At 48.6% G+C, this 27,766-nt stretch overlaps 1 protein-coding gene across 3 annotated transcripts in view; it reads left to right on the forward strand.

Annotated features, from left to right (window-relative positions):
- The window catches only part of LOC140389951 (hepatic and glial cell adhesion molecule-like), a 76,307-nt gene extending 53,076 nt beyond the window's left edge, over positions 1–23,231 (forward strand). For 2 of the 3 annotated variants that reach the window (XM_072474633.1, XM_072474635.1), the window contains exons 4-6: positions 5,336–5,617; positions 6,954–7,061; positions 22,890–23,231. In XM_072474633.1, coding sequence (XP_072330734.1) covers positions 5,336–5,617; positions 6,954–7,061; positions 22,890–23,179 — 680 coding nt within the window. In that variant the 3' untranslated portion in view covers positions 23,180–23,231. Of the gene's footprint in view, positions 1–5,335; positions 5,618–6,953; positions 7,062–8,538; positions 8,787–13,573; positions 19,956–22,889 lie in introns of those variants that run through there. The other variant, XM_072474636.1, reaches the window with a different exon arrangement.
- Positions 23,232–27,766: the final 4,535 nt, after the last annotated feature.

Below are 27,766 nucleotides of genomic sequence, written 5' to 3' on the forward strand. Positions count from 1 at the left end.
CCCGCAGTCACTCCACGGAATTTCTTACCTCCTCTCTCTCGCTCAGCTGCCAGGTTCACGATTTATATAACCACAAGTGAACCACGCTGTTGGGAATTTGGCCCACCGGAGGCGGTGAATCGCGGAGGCCCCGGAGCATCGGGTGTCAGGCCCGCTAATGATATGCCTCCTGTACTTTCAGCCCCCGTGGCAAGCGACGCATATACGCCATTTTCAGGATGCCGGAACACCCCGATCTGGCGACAAACTGATGTCTACCCCAATTTTGGTGTCGGAAGCTATTCTCCGCCCAATCGCGTTTCCCAATTTTGGCACCAGCAAACAGAGAATCCAGCCCATTATTTTTTTGACCAATTTAAATAGTTTCTGTTTTAAGTAAAGAACTGCGGCTGGATTCTCCATTTTTGGGACTATGTCCCCACGCCATTGTAAAAACTTGTGGCCTTTCACGACAGAAAAACTGGCGTGAAAGGGCCACATATTCATAGCCCTGCAGGGGGCTAGCAGGGACCCGTCGGGATGCTCGCGGCTTTTGCTGCAGATAAGGGCCCCGCACGTCCAGGTCAGAGGCCCTGTATGCACACGCCAGCGGCCACGCTGTGCTGCATGGCCGACTCATCGCAGAGCTGGACCTCCCAAGTAGTGCTCCCGATCCCCTGCAAGACAGTGAATCTGTGGCCTTTTGACGCCACAGTCCCGAAAGCAGAGAATCCAGCCCTGTTCTCAGTGGGTTCAGAGGGGCGTTAATGATTAAACAAATTAATTTTAAGCATATTGCAAATGATATGTTGATATAAGTCTATATACTGCATTATTGATACTATGTGATGATATTGATCCTGGGGCTGGATTCTCAGCGCCCCGACGCCAAAATCGCAGCCGGCGCCGGGGAGGAGAATCCATTTCCGCACATGGAATAGGGACCGGCGCCGGTTCCCCAATTCTCCAGGAGTACGCTGCGCCGCATAGTTCCTACCTGCGGCCATTGCTGGAGGTCTGCCCCACCATTCTCCGCCCCCTACCGGCCAAATTCCCGACGGCGTGGATCTAACTTGGTCCTGCCATTCGGGATACTCACGCGGTCCGGCCTCTAGCGGACACGCCATGCTCCATGGCTTACTCAGCCCGCGGACCTGGACCGCCGAAATAGTGCCCACACTTAGGCCCCCAGTCCCGAATGAGGCCCGCCCTGCCCTCCGGTCGGCCCTCCGCCAACTGTGGCGGCTGCCACGCGAGGTTCCCGAACGGCAGGACCACATTAGAAACACCGGCGGGAATTTGGCAGGTCAGGGATGGTGAATAGGTGGGCGGGTCTCAGGCCCTACCCCTCTGAAAGCGGGTCCCACCTGGGCCCCTCACCCCATTCCCACAACCCCATCACCCGACGTAACCTGCACATCCCTGGATGCTATGGTGAAGTTTAGCATAGTCAGTCTACCTAATCTACACTTTGGACTGTGGGAGGAAACTGGAGCATATGGAGGAAACCCACGCAGACACCGGGAGAAAGGGCAAACTCCACACAGTTACCCAAGGCTGAAATTGAACTCGGGACCCTGGCGCTGTGAGGCAGCAGTGATAACCACTGTGCCGTACATATCAGGGCTTGTATTACATTGGAACTTCAGGCTTTAATGTTAGTCTGTTTAAAATACAAAACTGAATCAAAATATTTCATCTGTGTTCTGGTTTATTAATACTCAGAAATACCTCATGGGCGCGATTCTCCGGAAAGATTTCTAAGTGCTGTAGTGCGTGGGAACTGCCACGAGCTGCCCGGCGAGGCTGGCAACGCAATACAACATCGATTGGTCCACTTAACGAGGCCTTACGGGCTTCTCACCACAAATGAAGGCTCTCTAGCCTTCACTGGGACCGCGCTTGCCAGCCCGCCACTAACAAGGTCGAGCAGCACTTAAACAGCACTCGCTCAGCCAACCCCAGTCAGCTTGCGGCCATAGCACCCAGACGACCAGCCCCACGGTTTGGAGACGTGGACCTAGGGAGGGCACTAGATGTGGCTGAGGCCAGGAGGGATGTCCTGTCCCCATAGGGTCCCGGAAGGAGAGCCACAGGGCAGCCAGAGCCGCCTGGGATAAGGGTGGCCGTGGCCGCCAGCTCAGGAAGCGTGACCAGGAGGACTGGCTTCCAGTACTGCAAGGTCAACAACTTACATCGGGCTGCATGCATGGGTTGACCCCCCCCCCCGAGACCTTCTCATCCCCACGTGACCAACCCACCTTTTCAGCCCCCCCTTCATCCCAGCCATCACTTCACCCCACCCCCAACTAATCTTCCTTCACAGCCCTGCCCCACCAATGTGAACCGAACATGTGGCTACCAATGCCCTCTCTATCTCCGCAGGAGATGCTGTCCCCCAATCGTCGGGAGAGGGCCCAGACTGGCGGAGTGGATGCCGGATATAAGAATACTCAAGACCCTTGAGGAACGAGCCCTGGAGATTACGAGAGTGGCCGAAGGCAAAGCGGTCACCAATGCGGAGGTCGGTGTACGCCGCAGATATGAGGATCCACCGGGCTCCACCCGAGGACCTGTCAAACATGAGTTATTGACATAAAGACTGACCCATCCTTCCCACTGACTATGTGTTCATTCTCCTAGAGGTCCTCCAGCCAACGGCGCTAGTCCTCCATTGCCTCCCATGAGACCACCTCAGAGGAGAGCTCCGAGGATGCCACCATCAATACATCACAGCTGCCATCCCCACCATCTACTAGCACAGAGACAAGCACCTCAGTACGCAACTGTAGTAGACAGGCTTCTGGGGCAGAATCTAGTGAGCACCACACAGTCGCTGATGCACATCAGGAGGAGGCAATAACACACAGGTGAGACAGTTGTCGGAGGTCTGCTGGATCCCAGCTAGATGCTGAGCCTATGGAACGAGGAGCTGATGGAGACGTTAGAGAGAAGCTGGGACATTCAGAGGGTAGTGACGCTCCAGCAGGTCCATAGCTGATTGCAGAAGTCCCAGAGGCTCCGGTCATCGGCAATGCGTGGCACCAAGGCCAACACAGCTATGGTGGCGACCGCAGTGGAGAGCCTGGTGCACAACATCAGCAGCATTAGTGGAGATGTCCAAGGCGCGGCATTCGGTGACGGCCATGGCTGACTGCCTCGGCAGAATGTCCGACTCGTTGGGGGACATGGCCCAGTACCAGGTTGACCTTGGTGAGGCGCTGAGCGTGAAGTCTCAACGGAATGGCCGAGTTGCTGTGGAACTTGTCCCAGTTGCAGGTGGGCATGGCTCAATCACTGAGGAGCATCGCCGAGGGCGTTGACACCATGATGCAGGCACCAGGGCTGGCAGAGCCAGATGACACAGGGACAGCCGGGCTCGAACCAGCTGCCCCTCGATCCCGAGGTGAACCCCATGATTAACCTCTGGGTAACGAGTGGGAGGAGGGGGCACAGGGTGGAAACCCAAACCCATCCTATGGACTGGAGACGGTGGCCACACCAACTCCTCTGGGTTCCACCCCTCTGATGAGGCCACTCCTCTCTGTCATCACCCGGAACAGGGCAGCATGGCTGGGCATGTGCCGCCGTCAAGTGAGGTGGGGCCCTCCAGCCCCAGAGGATGCCTGCCAGGTGCATCGAAGGGCACAGGACGAGGTAAGCAACTGGCTGCCTCCACCTCTGATGCATCCTGGGGGTACACCTAAACGTGGCGGTAGAGCAAAGAAGGCCAAGCACGGAGAGGATCACTGAGAGGGCAATTGTGTGTGTGTGTGGGGGGGGGGGGGGGGGGGGGTGCAGGGGTAGATGAACACTGGGAGGCAGCAGCCACAGACATGTGCCCGGTGTCCCACAGTGTCCATGCATGAAGGTATGAAAGGGATGTTAGGCAATGAGCCCCTCATGGCCCGCCCACCCACGGAGATCCACTTGAGGGACGAAATTCTCCACCAACGGCGCGATGTCCGCCGACTGGCGCCAATCAGACGGGCATCGCGCCGCCCCAAAGGTGCGGAATGCTCCGCATCTTTGGCGGCCTAGCCCCAACATTGAGGGGCTAGGCCGACGCCGGAGGGATTTCCGCCCCACCAGCTGGTGGAAATGGCGTTTGTTGCCCCGCCAGCTGGCGCGGAAATGCGGCGCATGCGCGGGAGCGTCAGCGGCCGCCGACAGTTTCCCGCGCATGCGCAGTGGGGAGAGTCACTTCCGCCTCCGCCATGGTGGAGACCGTGGCGGAGGCGGAAGGGAAAGAGTGCCCCCACGGCACCGACCCGCCCGCGGATCGGTGGGCCCCGATCGCGGGCCAGGCCACCGTGGGGGCACCCCCCGGGGTCAGATCGCCCCCCCCAGGACCCCGGAGCCCGCCCACGCCGCCTGGTCACACCGGTAAATACCAGGTTTGATTTACGCCGGCGGGACAGGCAATTTCTGGGCGGGACTTTGGCCCATCCAGGCCGGAGAATTGAGCGGGGGGTCCCGCCAACCGGCGCGGCCCGATTCCCGCCCCCGCCGAAGTCTCCGGTACCGGAGACTTCGGCGGGGGGCGGGATGCACGGCGGCCAACGGCCATTCTCCGACCCGGCGGGGGGTTGGAGAATGACGCCCGAGATGTGTGAAGTGCTCACTTGACCACAATTGCAAATCTCCTATTTACAACAGCCTGCACCACACAGCCAGAGACCTCCACAGTCTGTGTGAGCTATGGGTGATTGTTGGACAAACAGGCAGGGACTAGGGTTGCTCCCGGAACAGGAACACATGGTCCAGTGGTTGGCATGGAGGACCTGCGGATGGTCGAGGCCTCTCTCTTCCCCCCCCCCCCCCCCCCCCCCCCCCGCCAAATCAGCACGTGACCCTAACCCAGCCTCCCATGGTGTCCACCTCCCAGGGCTGCAACCCCTGGTTGCCCCCACCCCCGAGCAAAGGGGCAGCATGCCCAGTGCACCCAAGCTAACTGCCTGTGAGCGAAGATGGCTGCTCACATATTCGGGTCCCCTCAGCGGCCAATCCGGTAAGTTCACGTTTTTGAAAAGGAGTACTAATTGGCTCCAGCATGACCACTTACTGGGGAGGCCGCTGGATCGCGGGAGGCAATTGGATGTGGGGTGGCTCCCGTTACTTGCATGGAAATAGGGCTTAAGTGGTGACAATTGGTTTCTCACCATGATACAGCAGGATCCCGGTTGGACGTTTTGGCGCCCGCCGAGGTTCTCGTTTTTGGCCTCCCGCTGTTCAGCGGCCTCGTTGCGCTCTCGCTCGAGCGAAATGAGACCAGAGAACCGTGCCCATGTCTAAAATGAATTACTCTAAAGTTTAATGACTGTTGTGCAGGTTAATTATTATCTCTGTATTTCAGAACCAGTATCCCAGCCTGAAACAGCGATTCTTGGTAACTGTAAGAGTTCATCAAATATCACTTTGAACTGCTTTGTCTCCAATGGAACAAATGTCATGATGCACTGGGAAAAGTTGTCCTTGTTTGGAGTTCTCAATGAGACATATGATGGGACGCTGCTTGTTATAGACTGTGTTACCGAAGAGGAACAATATGTGTACAGATGCATCGCTGAAAACCCAGTCAGTAACGCAACCAGCGACCCCCTTACTGTCAGCCTTTATAACGGGGCCAATCCCAAGGGTGAGAAATTGGAAACATTATCTAAACTATCACAGAAACACTTTTTGTAGTTTTCCTACACAGGAAATCAGCTGAGAATTTGCAGTGATGCTGTTCTGATGCAAATATTCCTCTATATCCATGACTAATACAAAAACCTGCCAACATCTGTAGATGGGGGGGACAATAACCTGAATTTATGAAGCACCTTAAACATAACAACAGACTCCAATGCACCTGGATTGTGTGTCTGACTTTAATAAATATGTCTAGTACATAGAGATACTGCAGTAGTGATAATAAAGGGTAAGAACTTTTAATTATGGAAGGGGACAAGAGAATCTGGAGCAGTTTTCTTGAGAACAGGAAAGACGATTTGGATTGGACTTGTTTATTGTCACGTGTACCGAGGTACAGTGAAAAGTATTTTTCTACGAGCAGTTCGACAGATCATTAAGTACATGGGAAGAAAAGAAAATACATAATAGGGCAACGCAACGTATACAATGTGACTACATAAGCACCGGCATCGGATGAAGCATACAGGGTGTAGTGTTAATGTGGTCAGTCCATAAGAGGGACATTTAGGAGCCTGGAACAGTGGGGAAGAAGCTGTTTTTGAGTCTGTTCGTGCGTGTTCTCAGACTTCTGTATCTCCTGCCCGATGGAAAAAGTTGGAAGAGTGAGTAAGCAGGGTGGGAGGGATCTTTAATTATGCTGCCCGCTTTCCCCAGGCAGCGGGAGGTGTAGATGGAGTCAATGGATGGGAGGCAGGTTCTTGTGATGGACTGGGCGGTGTTGACGACTCTCTGAAGTTTCTTGCGGTCCTGGGCCGAGCAGTTGCCATACCTGGCTATGATGCAGCCAGACAGGATGCTTTCCATGGTGCATCTGTAAAAGTTGGTAAGGGTTCATGTGGACATGCCAAATTTCCTTAGTTTCCTGAGGGAAGTATAGGTGCTATTGTGCTTTCTTGGTGGTAGCGTCAACTTGGGTGGACCAGGACAGAGTTTTGGAGATGTGCACCCCCAGGATTTTGACAGTAAAGTTCAAAATCATGATGTGTTTTGATAAATCTGGAAGAACTATTTCCACTTATCAATTAGGGCATAATTTATCATGGATAGAAGAGGAGATTTTTTATATTCTATAAGTTTATTGGATATGGAATGCCTCACTGTAATTTCTTGTCGAAGCGGAATCCAGAATGGATTTTAAATGAGGGTGGATGAATGTTGGAAAAATAAACATTTATATTGTGGGAAAAGGAATAAGTAGGTAGTTCTCTCTGGGAGCTGGGGTGGGTATAACTAGCTGGATGGTCATCTGATTTGTAAATACTGTCCATCTGTTTTAGGTAAAATACACCGTTTGATGTTTCTGGTCCCTTTGGTGATGGCAGTTCTGGCAGTTCCGGTGCCAATCATTCTGTACCTCCTCTGGTCTACTTTCTTCAAGGGAAGCAGTAAGTGACAGATTTCAAATTTATATATACCACAGAAAAGTGCAAAGACGCTATCCAGTGATTGTCTACTTAATTGTGTTGCACAATTTGTAGAAACACTGTGGGCGGAATCTTTCCAGAATCTGGCAACGGGTCGGTTCCAGTGAAAAAGCCAACGCAAATCCCACAGCCACTGGCGGTGGGACATCTCACCGAATATTGAGCCTCTTTAACAACATTTCTTTTCTCCACGTGAATCATGCCGCACTCCTGACGACCTCCCACTGATTCCCTCGCCCTGGAGCAAATTCATCTTTGAAATCAGTGGGAAGCTCCATATATACGCCTCCCCAGTACCTAGAATACAATTATAGGGCACGATCTATCGGCCGCATCCCTCTTGAATGGGGGCGCAACGCGGTCAGTAGATCCAGGGAGAGGCCTCCACCAGGATTCTCGACAGCCTTTACACCCCTCGCGAAATCTAACCAGATCACGTGAGATGTTGTGATCCGGGTCCCACCCATAATGGGGGGGAACCCTGTCTCACACGACTAAGTGAGTTTAAGAACCCTCTTAGCCATGCTCGCACCCGGCATCTATCAGCCTTGCTGAGGAGACCCCAGCTGGGTGCCTTTCAGTGCTGGTCCCCACAAACAGGGACCAAGCAGAATGGTATCTTGGGGGGGGGGGGGGGGGGTTGCATCGAAGAGGCAAAAGATTATTTCCAGCGTGGAAGAGCTCCACTCGTTGGAGCTCCTGTCATGTGAGAGTGCCTTTAAGAATTGGATGTTTAAGAAATGTACGTTTAAGAAATGAAGCTGATCATATTACTGAAGTGATGTCACGGGGGGGGGGGGCTGAGCTCACTTCTGCTTTTGGGAGTTTTAGTTTCAGTTTGAAGAAAGCTTGGGTCTGGCTGTGAGCTGCATTGCTGGTGATCTCTGCCATGAAGGACTATCTCTTAATCATTTGGTGAAATCGGAATTGTAAAAAGGTCTCAGCATTGAATATAAATCTAATGTGCTTCTGTTTGAAGGATTTGTTAAGCCTTTTGGATGTGTAAAGAAACTTTGCAGGATTGGGTAGTGTATTATTTTCGGGGTTATCTTTGAAGTAAGGGGTGTTAAGAGATCCAATGTTTATTTGAAAGGTTAATTTGAGTTCATGGAATAAACATTGTTTTGTTTTAAAAACCACATGTCCATAATTGTAATACTACACCTGGGGAACAAGCCGTGTGCTTCAAAAGCAACAATCCATTGAAGGGGGTGGTTGGTTGAACTCCATGATACATTTTGGGGTTCTGAAAACACCTCTCCCATAACACTCCTCAGTGCAGGAAATGATGCTGAGTGCAGCCGGGGTGTGTGAGGGGGGGTGGCATTCCCGACTGGTGCACTAAGACGGAATGCCGTCAGATAACCTGGTCGTTCCTGGCGCTACAAGTGCCATTGAAGAACCGCCCAGGACAGACTTTGTTTTTGTTTGGTTGTAGCCATAGAATTTTTCCAGATCCAGTCAGTGCGATGGCTGCCAGGACGCCTGCATCTAGATCTTCCAAGGGAGCTCGCAACAAGCTCCAGGATGGCGTGCAGCATAGGCGGGACCTCCTACACCCACGTTCCTGCAGACGCTCTTCCACCCCTCGCCTGCTGTAGCAGCCCTAGTCAGTGCCAGCCCACTACAGACGAGGACAGGGCAGCAGTGCTTCAGAAGTTTAATGACCTTCTTCGGGCGTCCAGGGTATGTCTGCCTCCTTCAGTCTCCCGCTGCACCCCCTCAAACCTCCAAGGTGCTTTCTCACCCAGCCAACTCCTTTTAAGCGGCCCTCTCCTCCCATCCTCCCACCCCCAACCAATTAACTAATCTGCTCTTCACATTCCCGTTCCCACTCAAGTCTTACGCATCCTACACCAAATTGCCATCTGAACTGGCAGGACCCCTGCCAACACTCCTCACCTGTCTCTCCGCAGGATAAAATCAAGCATAATAGGGATTAGTGGACGCAACCACCTGGAGTAATGCCCAAGCTCCGATGCTTCACGCCCTTTGAGGAAAGAGCACTTGAGCTGGCTGGAGAGGAAAAAGACTTGTGTCTGTGCAGAGGGCATATGGCAGCATAGTGGTTAGCACAGTTGCTTCACAGCTCCAAGGTCCCAGGTTCGATTCCCCGCTGGGTCACTGTGTGGAGTCTGCACGTTCTCCCCGTGTGTGCGTGGGTTACCTCCGGGTGCTCCGGTTTCCTCCCACAGTCCAAAGATGTGCAGGTTAGGTGGATTGGCCATGATAAATTGCCCTTAGTGTCTTAAAAGGTTAGGTGGGATTACTGGGTTATAGGAATGGGGTGGAGGCATGGGTGCTGTTTCCAAGGGCCGGGGCAGACTCGATGGGTCGAATGGCCTCCTTCTGCACTGTAAATTCTATGATAGTGAGGGCAACAAGCAAAAGGCATGCGGCCATAGTCCAAGCCTCACAAGTAACCGTTCCCCCATCAGTTCTCCCCAAGATGCACTAATGCCATCTCCCTTCCCTTGCAGAACTTCCCTTGACCAGCCCTGACCATCCTGTTGCCCTTTGGACACCCCAGACATGAGCAGCTCTGAGGGAGACAATTCAGAGACGAGCAAGGAAGAGGCATCACATCTGTCACCCGCAACGCACACCAGTACACATACTCACACCCTGGTGGGATTGAGAAGTAGGCAGGCTTCTGGGTCACTCACTGGTGAGCACCGCACAGCTGATGATCCACAGGGATATCCCAGGGATCCGGCATTCAAAGCCATGCTGGAGCCCAGGACTTTGTGAGCCCCCAAGCTTCTGTGCTTCAAAGGTAGAGTCGCAAGTATCAGGAAGGGATGTCAGCATCCCTCCTCGGACTGCAAGGCCAACTGGAGGAGTCACATCACCTTCTGTCTGAGGAGATGGTGGCATCACGCAAACAGAATGAGGCAAAAACTGTAAGAGTGGCAGCCGCAGTGGAGACCTTGGCGCAGGACGTGCACTCCATGTTGGGGGTGTCAGCTCCATTGTTCAGCTTATGACATCCATGGCTGAGACATGAGCTCTCCATGGTGCTGGGCTTCAATCGCATGGTGCAGGCACTGGTGGGAATCCACGAGTACCAATGCCAGAGGTTGGTAGGGCATTTGGATCTCACTCCAGCTGCACATGTATCCCACGGAGGAACACAGGGACCTGGGACACCTGAAGGGAAGAGAAGCATCAGGAATGCAACCTGGGGCCCTCTGCCCAGGGGTGCCCAATCCATCTGACATCCCCTCCCTGTGAGAGATGCACCTCCAGCCCTGCACATTGAGGAACGCAGCACTGCAATACCCGGGCTGCCTGAAAGTAGGCTCGGACCGTCCACATCCAGCACCCACCCCAAGGCACACCCACCAAGGTCATCTCGGGCAACAGGGCTTGAAAGGCAGCAGACGAGCTCAACCTCAGCTGAGCCAGTGTGGCGGCAATAGGTAGGATTCTATTCTAGAGGGAGAGAATTGAAAAGCAGGGAGGTTATGTTCAATTTGTTTAGTACCGTGGTCAGACTACAATGGATGTACTGTCAACATTAGTGCTCTTCATTTCGATAAAGGAAATGGTGTCACTGGAATAATTGTCAAACATATTCAAAATGATCAGATCAGAATTGAAATAATTGATCGCTTACACTCGGGTGAGGAAGTGTAAGAAACTGTAGGCACCTCGTAAGCACAGGTGAAACTAGGCACTCATTGAGCCAGGTCACCATTGTAATATAACTCTTGCATTGAACATAACTTTGTTCACCAGCGACCCAAGATGTAACTGTCATGACCCTCCCTGGGAAATGAGCGCACAAGCATTATGTGCAATCTGTAGGTACAAACAATCTGGGCAGAAGGAGTGGAATCCCTTGCGGTGCATGAATGGTGCTGCTTGACTCCATGCATGTGCAGACTATTGCACCCTGCACCTGGGGCATGCCTACTAAGCGGGTGAAGCCCATGGTCCTGGTTCGTCTAGTCCTTGTCCAAGTTTAGAAACTTGTGGGCCCTCACATAAAGGGCATCTGTGATCTCCCTTATACATTTGTGTGAGGCTGACTGGGAAATGTCACACCGGTCACTGGTGATACCCTGAAACGAGCCGTCTGCGTAGACATTCAGAGCTGCGGTAACTTTAGGGGCCACGGGAATTGGTTCTGTACTGCCATTCCATGTGGTGCCAGCTCTTGCAGGAACTAGCAATGGTGGTCCACCATCCACTGGGACAGACGCAGACTTCTCCAGCACTGAAGCCGTGACAGCTGCAGATAGGATGTCCGACATCGGAAGGCCCTTGGCCGGTAGTGTCTTCTACGTGGTTCCCGAAACAGCTGTGGGCCCAGTCTCTGTCTCCTCTGCAGGGCGCTGGTCCTGGCAAAGTGTAGCAGTATGTCTCCGTCTCTGCTGCTGCTCGATCACTATGAGAATAGCCAACTCAACTACCTCCATGATTCTCCAGGATCATGCACTGAAAAGAGAACACCAAAGTGAGCGCTGAGGATTCCTGACAGAGTCCTGACCCCCATGCCTCTGGGACACCCACCCATTGGCTTCCCTCTTAGTGAGTGTCTCTCCACTAAGCCTCATACCCTACCCTGTAACACTAGCCACTTCCCCAGTTGATCTCTGAATTCCACCAGGATCAGGTGCACGGACCCACGAGAGTCTCAGTGTGACCTTACCCCCGACCGTTTCCCCCCTCCGCTGGCAGTTGCATGGATGCATGTGACTGGCATCTGCATCCTCACTGCGGACCTCAAAAGACCTTGTCATGACCTTGAACGGGGTGAGTGATGATGGGCATCACCACCACTCCTTGCATTGGGGTACACATCAATGTGATCTGTGTGATGTCAATGCTTCTATGAGCATTGGAGTTCAATGCTTGAGACTAACATTCCCAAAGGTGAAGAACTTTGTTCTAACTATTTTGATGAAAAACAAGTGAACTGAATTAAACAGGGGGGGCCTCATTCGGGACTGGGTTTTTTTTTGTGTGGACGGTCGGGGGCGTGGCCACTCGGGGGCACTATTTCCGTGGTCCAGGTCCGCGGTCTCAGTTCGCCATGGATCACGGCACGGCCGCTGGAGGAAGTGCGGGGGCCGTATCAGCAGCTGGAACTGCAAGCTTCAAGACGGCTCCTTGCTAGCCCCCTGCAGGACCGTGAATCTGTGACCTTTTGATGCCAGTTTTTCTGGCGTAAAAGACCAGAGTTTTCATGACGGCATGGGGAAATAGTCCCTGAAACAGAGAATCCAATCGAGCCCCCTATTTTAATCCCATGAATGCTTACTAAAAGGCAAACACGATGGAGTATTCTTCCCCTCCAAATTAAGTACCTGGCCAGCGAAAATTTAGAACACTCACTTTTCATGACTGTACATAAGGGGAATGCACCGAGCGAGGTAGACCTTCCTGGACTTGAGTACAGTAGATGCTCCTTTTACCTTTCACACCATCACAGAGAGCACAAGCTGCACCTAGGTTGACCACGGTGGAGGGGTGAGATCAAGGCAGGATCACGGGTGCAATCAAGGAGCAGAGGGGCAGATTGAATGGCTGTTCAGATGCCAATCAAACGTGCCGCTCGGATATTGGAGCCTATGAGGTAATGGCTGAGCAGGTCTGCTCATTCTGTCCCGAGATTCGACTTGCACCTTGTGGATGCACAATTAATTAGCCGAACAGCGGGAGATCCTGTGGCTTCAGTTGCCCAGCTGTACAGCAGATGTTGCTCCAACTTCTGTTCCCACCACTGGACTTAGTCCCCAGAACAGAAACTGTCTTTCCAATAAAAGTAACCAAAGCAAACTTTCACAATTTGCAAATTGTGAAAGTTTGCAATAAAAACCAAGGTTACTATTCAACTTGGGTGAATGATGTTCAGGCCTAGTGCTATTATCCATTGTATCATTATCGTGCATTACAATCCTGTCAGACCCACTTTGTTCCTTCCCTTCTTCAACCCCTGGAGCTCTGATGATTCTTGGACCAGCCTTCCACAAAGGAAGGCAGTGGTTGACTTTGGAGGCCAGGTCATGCACATGAAGGGACACTTTAAAAGCAAGACAATTAGTTTTTCTTGGAGCTTTGGAAAATTAATAGCTTTGTTGGGATACTGACTAAATCAGACTAAAGTGGTCCCAGGTTCAGTATCAAACCTGTGCAGTTAAGCTGGCAGTAATCGGGTAATAGGAATAAATATGTGGTTTCAACTGCCAATGGTTTGTGAAGTAAGCTTTAACCTTAAGTCCAGATACAATGTCCCAGCAAACTTTGCAATCTGTACTTGTTCTTTTCTATATTTCCACGTTCCCCCCTAGGTCCATCACCTTTTTAATAAATACCTTCCTGTTTTCCAACTTTTCCCGATAGCCATGTAGGTAGATGAAGGGGAGCAAATAATAGTGGTGACTAAAGGATTTCCAGAAGACATTTGAGATGGTGCCACATATTAAATAAAAGTGATTTATATACTTTTCTTTTTCATTTTACAGCAATGTGCATGAGGAAATAAGCCATTGGAATTTATAAAGAATGATGGTGTGCATGAAGATTAGCAACATTAATGCATTTGTTTTTGTCAACGTTCAAATAGGCCTTGAACAACATTGTATATGTTTGGTTCATTACTTTTTAACCACTGAAGGGATCATGTAGGGTTTTCATGGTAATGTTGAAGGCAAGAGTGAACCACATTGCTGTGGGTCCGGAGTTATAATTCGGCCAGACTAGGTGAGGATGGCCGACGTCCTTCTCTAAAGAACATGAACCAGATGAGGTTTTATTTCAAACAATGATGGTCACCATCACTGAAACCAGCTTACAACTCCAGATTTGATTATTTAACTTTAAATTCCACCAGTGCCATGATGGGATTAGGGACAGGAGTAGGCCATTCAGTTAGATCATAGCAGATCATCTACCTCAACACCACTATTGTCTCCAGAACCCTTGATGTCAGGAGCGTCCAGAAATCTATTGAATACGGTTTTGAACATGCTCAATGATTGAGTTTCCACAGCCCTCTGGCAAGGAGGAGACCAAATTCTTCCTCCATTCATAAATGACCTACCCCTATCCTAGATTGTGTCCCCTGATTGTAGACTCACCAGTCTGGGGAAACATCCCATTCGCATCCACACTGTCACATGGTAAAAATTTTGTACGTTTCAACGACGTCACCCCCATTCTTCAAAACTCTTGGGAATATAGATCTAGTCTTCCCAACCTCTCCTCATAAAATAATCCTGCCATCCCAGGGATTAATCTGGTGACCCTCTGTTGCACTCCCTCTAGCAAGTACATCTCTCCTTAGATAAGGTGACTAAAACTGTGCACGACATGACCAAGATCTCACCAAGGCACTCTGCAACTGCAGCAGACATTTTTATTCTTGTACTCAAGTCGCCTTGTGATGAAGGCCATCATACCATTTGCCTTTCTGACTGCTTTGCTGCACCTCCATACTAACTTTTAGCAACTCACAAACAAGGACACCCAGGTCCCTTTGGACACCTACACTTCCTAATCTCTCACTATTTAAGAAGTCTTCTGCCTTTCTGCTTTTTCTGCCAAAGTGAATATCTTCACATTTCTTCACATATTCAATCTGTCATTATAATAATATTTTTGATTAGTATCGCAAGTAAGCATGCATCAACACTGCAAGGATGTTACTGTGAAGTTCCCCTAGTTGCCACACTCCGGCACCTGTTCGGGTACACGGAGGGAGAATTTAGAATGTCCCTAACAGCACATCTTTTGGGACTTCTTGGAGGAAATAGGAGCACCCGGAGGAAACCCACGCAGACACGGGGAGAACGTGCAGACTCCGCACAATCAGTGACCCAAGCTGGGAATCAAATCCAGGTCATACAATCATAGAATTTACAGTGCAGAAAGAAGCCGTTCGGCCCATTGAGCCTGCACCGGCCCTTACAAAGATCACCCTACTGAAGCCCACGTATCTACCCTATCCCAATAACCCCCACTTAACATTTTCTGGACACTAATGGGCAATTTAGCATGACCAATCCACCTAACCCGCACATCTTTGGACTGGGAGGAAACCGGCGCATCCGACATGGGAGAACGTGCAGACTCAGTAGACAGTGACCCAGCCGGGAATCGAACCAGGGACCCTGGCGCTGTGAAGCCACAGTGCTAACCATTGTGCTACTGTGCCGCCCACATGTTCTAGCCCATTCACTTCACCTGTCCAGATCGTCTCAAAGCCTCCTTTCTCCCTCCACACAACTTGCATTCCCACCCGGTTTGGTGCCATCAGCAAATTTGGAAATAATACAATTGGTCCTCACATCCAAATCATTTATATAAATTGCGAACAGCTGTGGACCTAGAACTGATCTTTGTAATACCCCAGTAGAGGCCATCCTGCGAGTGATTTACTCTCTGCCTTTGTCTCATTGTATCTGTGCCAACCATCAAGCACCTAACCATTCTAATCCCATTGTCCAGCACTTGGTCCAAAGCATTGTCTGTTATAGCATTTCACGTGCTCATCTAAATGCTTCTTCAATGTTGTGAGTATTCCTGTCTCTACCACCATTTCAGGCAGTGAGTTCCAGATTCTTACCACCGTCTGGGTCAAAAAGGTTTCCCATAATTCCCCAAGAAATCCCCACCACTGACGTCAAATTAACAAGTCTGTGGTTCTCAATTCTCCCTTATGCTAAGTAGTGGGGTTATATTTGCTATTTTCCGGTTCTCAGGAACCTTTTCAAAATCAATAGAATTTTGAAAGGTAACCACCAATGTATCCACTATCTCTCTAGACACCTCCGTCAGCTCATCTGATTTTGATTTGATTTGAACCAATGTCCCCAGGGTACTAGCCTGGACCCATGGATTATTAGTTCAGGGATATCACCACTGTCACAGAAGTCTACAGCACAGAAAAGGCATTTTAGCCCACCATGTCTGCGCCCATCAAAAACAAGCACCAAAGTATTTTAACTCCATTTTTCAGCACTTGGCCTGTAGCTTTGTATGCCCTGGCGTCGCAAGTGCACATCTAAATACATCTTAAATGTTATGAGGGTCTCTGCCTCGACCACCCTTTCCAGCAGCGTGTTCCAGACTCCCATCACTCTTTGGGTGAAAACGTTTTTCCTCACGTTCCCTCTGAACCGCGTGCCCTGGAGCTTAAATCTATGACCCTGGTCATTGATCCCTGTACCATGGGGAAAGGTTTTGTCCTGTCTATTCTATCTATAATCCCTCATAGTTTATATGTCTCAATCATGCACCTCCCCCCCCCCTCTTATAATGTGGATTCCGGAACTGCACATAATACTCTAGCTGTGGCCTAACCAACATTTTATACAGTTCAAACGTGAACCAGGCAAGTAAAGCATAGGCCTTCTTTTTTTAAAAATATTTTTATTCTCCTTTTTCACATTTTCTCCCAAATTTACACCCACCAACAATAATCAGTAATGAATGCAATGTCAATCCACATATCAATAACAACAATCCCATCCTCCCACCAAACCCCCAAACAGCAACCCGTATGTTAACAATCAAATAACAAAAAGGATTCAGGAATGACCCACAGTCACTATTAACACATACAGTCAGTTCCCCTCCCCCAATGTTCGATGTAATCCAATTCTTGAAAGTGCAGAATGAATAACGCCCATGAATTGTAGCACCCCTCCATCATTCCCCTCAGTTCAAATTTGACCTTTTCAAGCGTCAAGAATTCTAGCAGGTCTCCCCCACCACACCAGGGCACAGGGTGGAGAGGTTGATCTCCATCCCAACAAGATCCGCGAGGCGAAGGCTACAACGTCTGCCTCTGCACCTGTTTCCAACCCCGGCCCGTCCAACACCCTGAATATGGCCTCCCGAGGGCCCGGGTCCAATTTCACGTGCACTACTTTGGAGATTACCCTAAAAACCTCCTTCCAATAATCCTCCAGTTTCGGACGGGACCAAAACATATGAACGTGGTTTGGCACCCCCCTGCCCCTCGCAACGTTCACACACATCTTCTACCCCCTCAAAGAGCTGGCTCATCCTCGCCCTTGTGAGGTGTGCTCTATACACCACCTTCAGCTGTATCAGCCCCAACCTCGCACACGAGGTGGAGGCGTTCACCCTCCGGAGCACCTCACACCAGAACCCCTCCTCCATACCCTCTCCCAACTCTTCCTCCCACTTTGCTTGATCCCATCTAGCAGTGCCTTCTCCTCTTCCAAAATAGCCCCGTAAACCGCTAACACTACCCCCTTCTCTCGTCCCTCTGTCGTCAGCACCTCCACTAGCAGTGTGGGGGCCTGCTCTACCAGGAAGCTCTGTATCTCCTTTCTGGCAAATTCTTGAACCTGCATGTATCTAAATATTTCCCCCTGCTCCAGCTCATAATTTTCTCCCAGCTCCTTCAATCCTGCAAACCGACCGCCAAGAAACAAATATTTTAGTGTCCTAATTCCTTTCTTCTCCGAAGATTTCCATCCCACTGCCCTGGCTCAAATCTATGGTCCTCCGAATCGGCATTTCCCTTGACCCTGCCCCTAACCCGAAGTGCTGGCGAAACTGCCTCCAAATTCTCAACGAAGCTATTACTACTTGACTCCCTGAGTATTTCCCCAGGGCCGTCGGGAGCCGCACTGTTGCTAGTGCCTTCAATCCCAACCCCCTACACAAACTCTCCTCCGTTCTGACCCACTGGGAGTCAACCCCTGACCCAGCTCTGTATCTTCTCCACATTTGCCACCCAGTAATAATACAGCAGGTTCGGAAGACCCAAACCCCCTGCCTGCCTTCCTCTCTGTAGTAGCACCTTTGTAATTCTGGCCACCTTCCCTCCCCATATGAACGAGGTAATCATCCCCTCAATCTCTCTAAAAGATGCCTTTCACAGGAAAATCGGCAGGCATTGAAAAATAAACAGAAATTGCGGGAACATGTGCATTTTAACCGTCTGTACCAGACCCGCCAGTGACAAAGGGAGACCATACCACCTTGCCAGATCAGCTTTCACCCTCCCCACCAAACTAGAAATGTTGTACCTATGGAGACCCCCTCCCCCCACCAATCCCGAGCAACCTGCACCCCCAGGTATCTATAGTGAGTCCCTTCCCTACGGAATAGCAGCTCCCCTACTCCTGCCCCCACCCCCGGCCGAGACATCACAAAATATTCACTCTTGTCTAGGTTTAATTTGTACCCCGAGAAAGACCCAAACACCCGAAGCAGCTCCAGTATTCCCCCTATTGACAAACTCGGTTCTGACATGTATAACAACAAGTCTTCGGCTTACAAGGACACCCAATGCTCGATCCCCTCCCGCACTATCCCTTTCCATTCCCTTGAACCTCTTAACGCGATGGCCAACGGCCCAATCGTGAGTGCAAACAACAGGGGGGATATAAGACATCCCTGCCTAATCCCACGGTGGAGAGAAAAGTATTCCAAGCTGATGTTATTTGTGCGGACACTCGCCCTCGGCTCCTTTAACAGTAGCTTTACCCAGTCCACAAATCTTGGTCCAATCCCAAGCCGCTCCAGAACTGCCATCAAGTACCCCCATTCTACCCCGTCAAACTCTTTCTCAGCGTCCAATGCAACAACCACCTCTGTTTCCTTCCCCTCCGCCAGTGTCACATTCAATACCCTCCTAATGTTCGAAAAGTGCTGCCTCCCTCTCACAAACCCCGTCTGATCTTCACCTATCACCTTCGGGAGGCACTCCTCCAGCCTACCTGCCAGTACCTTTGCCAATATCTTTGCATCCACGTTTAAAAGTGATATGGGCGTATATGACTCAGGGATACACTCTGCCGGATCCTTATCTCTTTTAAGCAACAGGGAAATTGATGCATGCCCCAAAGTTTGTGGCAACACACCCTTCCCTATTGCCTCCTCAAACATCCCCAACCTCAGCGGTACCAGCTTATCTTTGAATTTTTAATAATATTCCACTGGAAACCCATCCGGCCCTGCCACCTTCGCCGAATGCAAGCATAGGCCTTCTTAACCACTGTATCAGTGTCCATGCACACCAAGGTCCCATTGATCCTCGGTACTTCCCAGGGACCTGCTATTTATCATTTATTCCCTTGGTTGTCTTCTCCAATACTACGAGGCAGCTGTATTTCTTTTACTTTTTCCAACATTGATTGCTGTAAATGAATTTTTCAGATTAGCAGGTGGTCATGAATTTCCAGTTCCAGGACCAGCATAAAATCACTGCCATTTTTAAAAATACTTGGATACCTTTTATAAATGTTGTGAAAACTGTGTGTTGTGTGCAAGATGTTTTTCAGAGATGAATGACAGATGTTGAATTTTATATCCAAGATCAATTGTTTGGCAACTTACATCTGTGTCTATTTTGAATGGAACACTGTATCGTTTGCCAGTTTTTGATATGGCCATGGCTTGAGACAATTCACACCTCTTTAACCTGGGGTTACCCCATCTCTGGATCTGTAAAGATTTAATCACCTGCTAATGCTCGCATTCCAAGCATTGTTTGGATTTTTTGAATTTGTCTATATATGTGTTTCTGGAACAGACCTCTTCATTCACCTGAGGAAGGAGCAGCGCTCCGAAAGCTAGTGACATCGAAACAAACCTGTTGGACTTTAACCTGGTGTTGTAAGACTTCGTACTGTGCTCACCCCAGTCCAACGCCGGCATCTCCACATCACAGTTTTTGATTAAGTTATGGACTTGAAAATAAATGTTTGAATTTTTCATTGATTATTTGTACAAATATCCATTATTTTCCTTTGTCGCTATGCCTGATAGATTTGATGTTAATATGAGATTTACACATGGAGATTGAAAAGGGTTGTGACTTTTACCTTAATCTTCCTATTTCCATAATAAAATTTGTAACACAAAGCACTAGTTAACATTTAATTGTAGTGTACTAGGTACTGAATAATAAAAGAAGATGGTTCTGGTTGTTCGATGCCAATCGCCTCAGCTCCAGGACATCAATTCAGAAGTTCCTCCAGGCAGTATCTAGGCACAGCCTTTTTCAGCTGGGGCATTAAAGGCCTTCCTTCCATCATAAGGTCAGAAGTGGAGAAATCAGGGAGAAGGACAATGATAAAATTAAATGAATTAACATAAGACAGAGAGGAGGTGCTTGTGGTCTGGCAGGCTTAAAATAGATAAATCTCCAGGACCGGATGAAATGAATCCAAGCTGTTGAGTGAGGCAAGGGAGGAAATAGCGGGGTTGCTGACAATTTTCAATTCCTCTATGGCCACAGGATAAGTGCTGGAGGATAGCCAATGTGGTACCGTTATTCAGGAAGGGAGAACCAGGAAACTACAGGCCGGTATAATCTCAGTGGTGGAGAAACTTTTGGAAATAATTCTGAAAGACGGAATTAATCTGCATTTGTAGAAGCAGGGATTAATCAAGAATAGTCAGCCAGGTTTTGTTAAGGGGAGGTCATGCTTGACCAATTTGATTGAATTTTTTGAAGAGGTGACCAGGTGTGTAGATGAGGGTAATGTATTTGATGTAGTCTACTTGGACTTTAGCCAGGCTTTTGAAATGGTCCCACATGGGGGACTGAAAACGATGATAAGGACCAATGGAATCCAAAGAGTTTTGGAAAATTGGATCCCGAATTGGCTGAGTGGCAGGAAGCAGAGGGTGATGGTCGAGGGGTGTTTTCTGACTGGAAGCCTGTGTCCAGTGGCGTCCCGCAGGGATCAGTGTTGAGTCCCTTGCGGTTTGTGGTTTATATAAATGATTTAGACTTGAATGTAGGAGGGTTGATCAGTAAGTTTGCAGATGATACGAAGATTGGTGGTTGGTAAATAGCGAGGAGGATAGCCAAAGATTACAGGCGGATGTAGACGGGCTGGTCAGGTGAGCTGATCAGTGTAAGATGATACATTTGGGCAGGACAAACAAGGCAAGGGAATACAGGATAAACGGTAGGTCCCTGGGAAGCACCGAGGATCAGAGGCACCTTGGTGTGCATGTACTTCAATCCCTTAAGGTAGCAGAGCAGGTGGATAAAGTGGTCAAGGTGGCATATGGTATGCCTTATTTAGCTGAGTACGAAGTCTTACAACACCAGGTTAAAGTCCAACTGCGCATGAGAGCCAGATCAGCTGTGCGCATGTGCATAGTTTTGCGCAGGCGCACCGATGATTGGGTTGCAATGTGGCCGCATATTTTTACATGTTCGTGGTCATTTTGAAGGCTGCTTGTAGCCGCCATTATTAAAAGCCGGCTGCTGTGTGTAGATTTGTGCGATCGGGAGCCGTGAAGGACTGCTCCGCGACCCCACCCCCCCCCCCCCGACACCCGCCAGCGTCCCACCCGCGGGTCGCGCCCCCGTGTTTGACAATCACTGTTCTAGATAGGGGATATGTAGGCTTACAAAGCAAAAGGATCTGACAGCATAGCAAGGTGGCTATTTAGGTAATGTTACCCAGAGTTTGACAGGAAGGGACAGAGTGTACAAACAGCAAATAGGGCATAAGGGGAAAAAATGATATAAAGTGAAAATTAATGGCTCTTTACTTAAATGCTTGTAGTATTTGGCACAACAAAATAAATTAACGGCACAAACTGAGGTTAATGGTGTGGTACTGAAAACAGGCTGACAAGACAGGCCAAGAACAGAAAGGTCCACATGAGGCTCTGGCAAGAGCACACAAATCAGCACTTGTATATTAGGGATAGGTTTGTTCGCCCAAGATTCTGATACTAGCCCCACCCAGTGACTTGGTTAGGGTTATGTGATTTGGTTCGCACACGCTCACTGGATCAAGAGGAGGAACTGCGGTAATATGGAACGGTCTGGATTTTAAGCCGTTCAGTTTGAGAGTGAGAGACGTGGGTCAGAAATAACTGCTGAACTTAAATAAGGGGAATTACAAAGGAATGAGGGCAAAGAATGCTGGTCTAATCAGCACAAAGTCTTACAACACCAGGTTAAAGTCCAACAGGTTTGTTTCGATGTCACTAGCTTCCGGAGCGCTGCTCCTTCCACAGGTGAATGAAGAGGTCTGTTCCAGAAACATACATATAGACAAATTCAAAGATGCCTTGGAATGCGAGGTTAAAGAGGTGTGAATTGTGTCAAGCCAGGACAGTTGGTAGGATTTCACAGGCCAGATGGTGAGGGATGAATGTAATGCGACATGAATCCCAGGTCCCGGTTGAGGCTGCACTCGTATGCGGAACTTGGCTATAAGTTTCTGCTCGGCGATTCTGCGTTGTCACGCGTCCTGAAGGCCGCCTTGGAGAACGCTTACCCGGAGATCAGAGGCTGAATGCCCTTGACTGCTGAAGTGTTCCCCGACTGGAAGGGAACATTCCTGCCTGGTGATTGTCGCGCGATGTCCGTTCATCCGTTATTTAGCTGAGGCATAGCGTTGGAGCAAGAAGGTTCTGCTGGAACTGTATAAAATGTATTGTGTGTAGTTCTGGAATCCACATTATAGGAGGGCTGTGATAGCAGTGGAAAGGGTGCAGAGGAGATTTATCAGAATGTTGCCTGAGCTGGAGAGTTTTAGCTATGAAGAGAGATTGGATAGACTTGGATTGTTTTCCCTGGAGCTGAGGGTGGGGGAGACCTGATTGAAATGTATAAATTTATGAGGGGCATTAATAGAGTAGACGGGAAGAAATATTTTCCCTTGGTGAAAGGATCAATGACCAGGGGGCATAGATTTAAGGTAAGCAGCAGGAGATTTAGAGGGGATTTAGGGAAAAATAATTTCAGCCAGAGGATGGTGAGTGTCTGGAACTCACTGCCTGAAAGGATGGTGTAGGCCATTATTCTTCAAACATTTTTTCCAGGGACCCATTTTTACCAACCGGCCAACCTTTGGAACCCACCTGGCCGACCTTTGAGACCCAACCTTCACGACCCACGTTGGCCGACCTGCGCGACCCACCATTTTCTCTTGTTTGCTGCTGACAAAAATGGAGGAAATGGTTTTGGGTCCTTTTGGCCCTCGTACACGCTCCTCCAATGGAACCTGTTGGATGAAGGTGAAGCCTTCCGGTGTCGGAAAGTATGGATTCTCCATCTGTCCAAAGTTCTGCATTTTTTTCCTGTAAACTTTTATCAAATAAAAATAAAATAAATGAAAAAAATAAAAATTAAATGAATAAAACGCTGAACTGGTAAAACAAAAAGCTGCAACCGTTTTTATTAAAAAAGCGGCTGCACTGCGCATGAGAGCCAGATCAGCTGTGCGCATGTGCATAGTTTTGCGCAGGCGCACCGATGATTGGGTTGCAATGTGGCCGCATATTTTTACATGTTCGTGGTCATTTTGAAGGCTGCTTGTAGCCGCCATTATTAAAAGCCGGCTGCTGCGTGTAGATTTGTGCGATCGGGAGCCGTGAAGGACTGCTCCGCGACCCCACCCCCCCCCCCCCCCCCCCCGACACCCGCCAGCGTCCCACCCGCGGGTCGCGCCCCCGTGTTTGACAATCACTGTTCTAGATAGGGGATATGTAGGCTTACAAAGCAAAAGGATCTGACAGCATAGCAAGGTGGCTATTTAGGTAATGTTACCCAGAGTTTGACAGGAAGGGACAGAGTGTACAAACAGCAAATAGGGCATAAGGGGAAAAAATGATATAAAGTGAAAATTAATGGCTCTTTACTTAAATGCTTGTAGTATTTGGCACAACAAAATAAATTAACGGCACAAACTGAGGTTAATGGTGTGGTACTGAAAACAGGCTGACAAGACAGGCCAAGAACAGAAAGGTCCACATGAGGCTCTGGCAAGAGCACACAAATCAGCACTTGTATATTAGGGATAGGTTTGTTTGCCCAAGATTCTGATACTAGCCCCACCCAGTGACTTGGTTAGGGTTATGTGATTTGGTTCGCACACGCTCACTGGATCAAGAGGAGGAACTGCGGTAATATGGAACGGTCTGGATTTTAAGCCGTTCAGTTTGAGAGTGAGAGACGTGGGTCAGAAATAACTGCTGAACTTAAATAAGGGGAATTACAAAGGAATGAGGGCATAATTGACTGGAGTGGACTGGGAAAGGAGTTTAGCAGAAAAGACAGTTGATCAGCAATGGCAGACGTTTATGAAAATAGTTCATGATTCACAACAAAGATATAACCCAGTGAGGAAGAAGGATTCTAGGAAGACGATAAATCAACCATGGTTCGCCAAGGAAGTTAAGTATTAAACTGAAAGAAAAAGCATACAATGTAAATTAACAAAACTTATGCGATTGTACCTGTCCTCTTACAATTCAAAGGTATTCCTCATCCCAGCACGGGGGGGGGGGGGGGGGGGGTCAGCACGGTAGAATTGTGGATAGCACAATTGCTTCACAGCTCCAGGGTCCCAGGTTCGATTCCGGCTTGGGTCACTGTCTGTGCAGAGTCTGCACGTCCTCCCCGTGTGTGTGTGGATTTTCTCCGGGTGCTCCGGTTTCCTCCCACAGTCCAAAGATGTGCAGGTTAGGTGGATTGGCCGTGATAAATTGGGCAGGGTTTCTGGGTTATGGGGATATGGTGGAGGTGTTGACCTTGGGTAGGGTGCTCTTTCCAAGAGCGGGTGCAGACTCGATGGGCCAAATGGCCTCCTGCACTGTAAATTCTATGATAATCAAAAGCCTTACAAACAGGCTACGTCCATGATTATGCAATAAAAACATTGCAAAGATTTTTTCAGTTGTCCAGATGGCTGCAGATTGCAGGAAGTACCTTAAAGTATCTTAAAATAAATATGTGACTGGATTTTTAGCAAGAAAGCAATTTTGCAGTCACTATTGACTTAGAAATTAAACAAAGATGTACCAACATCCCCTTTGGCTGATGTCGATTTCAATCTGGCACCAAACCAGTGGTAGCCATGTCACAATCAGCCACACAATAGAAAACAAAGTTGGGACCAGTATTCTTATTTCCCATCATATTAAAATATTCATACTCAACAAACCAGGAAGTTACTAGCTTCACTTAATTTAAATGATTATCACTGGTGTTAGGTGGAAGGCAAGTACCTCTAAAGTGAGCATTATTAGCAGTTAAGTTGAGCAACTTGGATGAATATTGCAACAGCCAAAGCACAAGAAGGTACAAATCAACTTTAATAAAACCAGCTTCCTATTGCTTCTTCAAATAGAACTAACCTTTCTTCAGTTACTCTTGGGAGTGGCAGTATGTTTTTATTACTTGCCTTCAGAAACGCTGCACTGTAAAGATATTGGCATCTTCTGAATACGGCTGTTCTGCATAACTGCCATGTTTGCATCACAATCTTCAATGTGGCAACATCAGTGATGTCTTCAGTTATGCGTGGAATAGTACAGCAGGATTAATCTCAATAGTGCTCCCAATCCATGTAACTGTTAAATGTGGTAATCTTAGACAAGAATTTCAAAATGCACTAGATAACCCTTACTGTACCATACATTCACACAGAAGGATTTGGTGACAGGAATCATGAAAATTAATGGTGAGCTTCACTGCAATTGGTATCTGTTATATTGCGAGGCAATCGACAAGGTGATGTTCAAACACAACAGTGATTCATTAAACTAAGAAGAATTATATACACAGGACAGCACAACTACTAGACAGGTCTTGTTCCCACGGCTCCCAGGCTAACTCTGACCAAATGACAACAGCTAGATTCATGCCTAAGCACCTGATAGGCCGACATTTTCGCGCTCCACTCCCATAGTCCCAGGGCCTGTCTTGCAGCCCACCAAATATCACCCCTTAAAGGGGTGGCTACCACATTCCTATCTCTTAAATTCTCTTACAAATCCCTGGAATACAAAAACAGAAAAACTCTTATTTACAGTTATATACAGACAAAGAGAGTTACAGTAAGAAAACTCAAAACAAAGTTCTGAAGGTAAGTCAATCAGATGGCTTTCAAATTGTTCCCAAACAGCACAACTTGACAACTGGCTCTTCCAGGTAAGAGGCATCTGAGTCTACAGCAAGGGCTGGCAAATCAGGAGATTCCAAAATAGAGGTTGTAAGAGCCCTTCTTGTCTATTTCCTTTGTTCCCATTTATTTTATTTTTGGTCCGCTGATCCTTAATTGGGATGTGCCTTTAAGCAGAAAATTCAAGGTTGAAACGGCTTGCTCACCAGGACTGTGTTCCCAGGTTTTGTATCTTGGAGGGAGTCAGTTCGATTGGTTGATTGGCAACTGGTGGGCTGACAGTGTGCAGTTTTGGTGTCCTTGTCCGAGGAAGGATGTTATTGCTATGGAGGGAGTGCAGCGAAGGTTTACCAGGCTGATTCCTGGGATGGCTGGACTGTCATATGAGGAGAGTCTAAATAATTTATGATTATATACATTGGAGTTTAGAAGAGTGAGGGCAGGGATCTCATAGAAACTTATAAAATTCTGACAGGATTAGACAGGGTAGATTCAGAAAGAATGTTTCTGATAGTGGGGGAGTCCAGAACTAGGGGTCATAGTTTGAAGATAAAGGATAAACCTTTTAGGACTGAGATGAGGAGAAATTTCTTCACCCAGAGAGTGGTGAATCTGTAGAATTCACTCCGACAAAACGTAGTTGAGGCAAAAACATTGTGTAATTTTAAGAAGGAATTAGATATGGCTCTTGGGGCTAAAGGGATCAAAGGATATGGGGGAAGGCGAGATCAGGGTATTTAACTTGATGATCAGCCATGAACATAATCAATGGCGGAGCAGGCCCGAGGGGCCAAATGGCCTCCTCCTGCTTCTATTTTCTATGTACATGCCCTACCAAAATTTGAGGAAACAAATGTAGAGGCATACTTCATGGCATTTGAGAAAGTAACAAATGGAGTTTCGGAAGGAAAAGTAAACATTACCCATGCAAAGTAAACTGGTTGGGCGGGTGTGGGAAGTTTATGCTTCCCTGTCATATGGGGTGCTAAGGATTTTGATGAGATAAAAAAGACCATTGTGGGTGCATACGAATGAGTTCTGATGGTATATAGGCACAAGTTTCAAAGATTATGGAAACAGCCGGGGCAGACTGAAGTTGAATTGAAAGGGTTAAGCAGAACAATTCTAGCAGGTGAAGACAGGCATTGTAAGTTGAAACTACCTATGTGGCCTTGAGAGAAATAATCCTCTTGGAAGAATTTAAGAATTCACTACCTTCTGTGATTAGAACCCACGTTGGAGACCAAAGGATTATGATCACTAGACAAGCAGCAATAATGGCCGATGATTATGGTGCTGATCCACAAAATTTGTTCCATTATCCCAACAATTTGAAAATTATTATAAGTGGGAGAGTGAAAGGAAGACATTTAGCCAAGATAAGGAATGGATAGCTGGGGATGCTCCGAGATCTCCTCCTCAGACCAGGAAGGAAGGTACTGAGGGTGAAGGTGAGACTCAAAAGGCTTAGCTGTTACCATTGAAATATTGTGGGACACATTCATTTAGCATGTTGGAATTTGTGAAGAATGCCCATGGGACTTGTTGAAGTTCATAAGGAGGATTCTGAAAAGGGAACAAAGATGGCGAACACTACAGCGCAGACTGTAGCTCCAGCTAGAACTAGGGGATCTGAGGTAAACACTGCTGTGGAAGTAGACATGGCAAATTAGGTAGATGGAGATATGTAGGGCTTTTTAAAATAGGGGCAAATCACCCTTTTCTCATCTAGTGATGTAGCCAAACCCATAAATATTTTAAGGGACACAGGTGCTACACAAACTCTCTTACTGG

The sequence above is a fragment of the Scyliorhinus torazame genome, chromosome 14 (genome assembly GCF_047496885.1).
Source record: "Scyliorhinus torazame isolate Kashiwa2021f chromosome 14, sScyTor2.1, whole genome shotgun sequence".
NCBI classification, from domain to species: domain Eukaryota; kingdom Metazoa; phylum Chordata; class Chondrichthyes; order Carcharhiniformes; family Scyliorhinidae; genus Scyliorhinus; species Scyliorhinus torazame.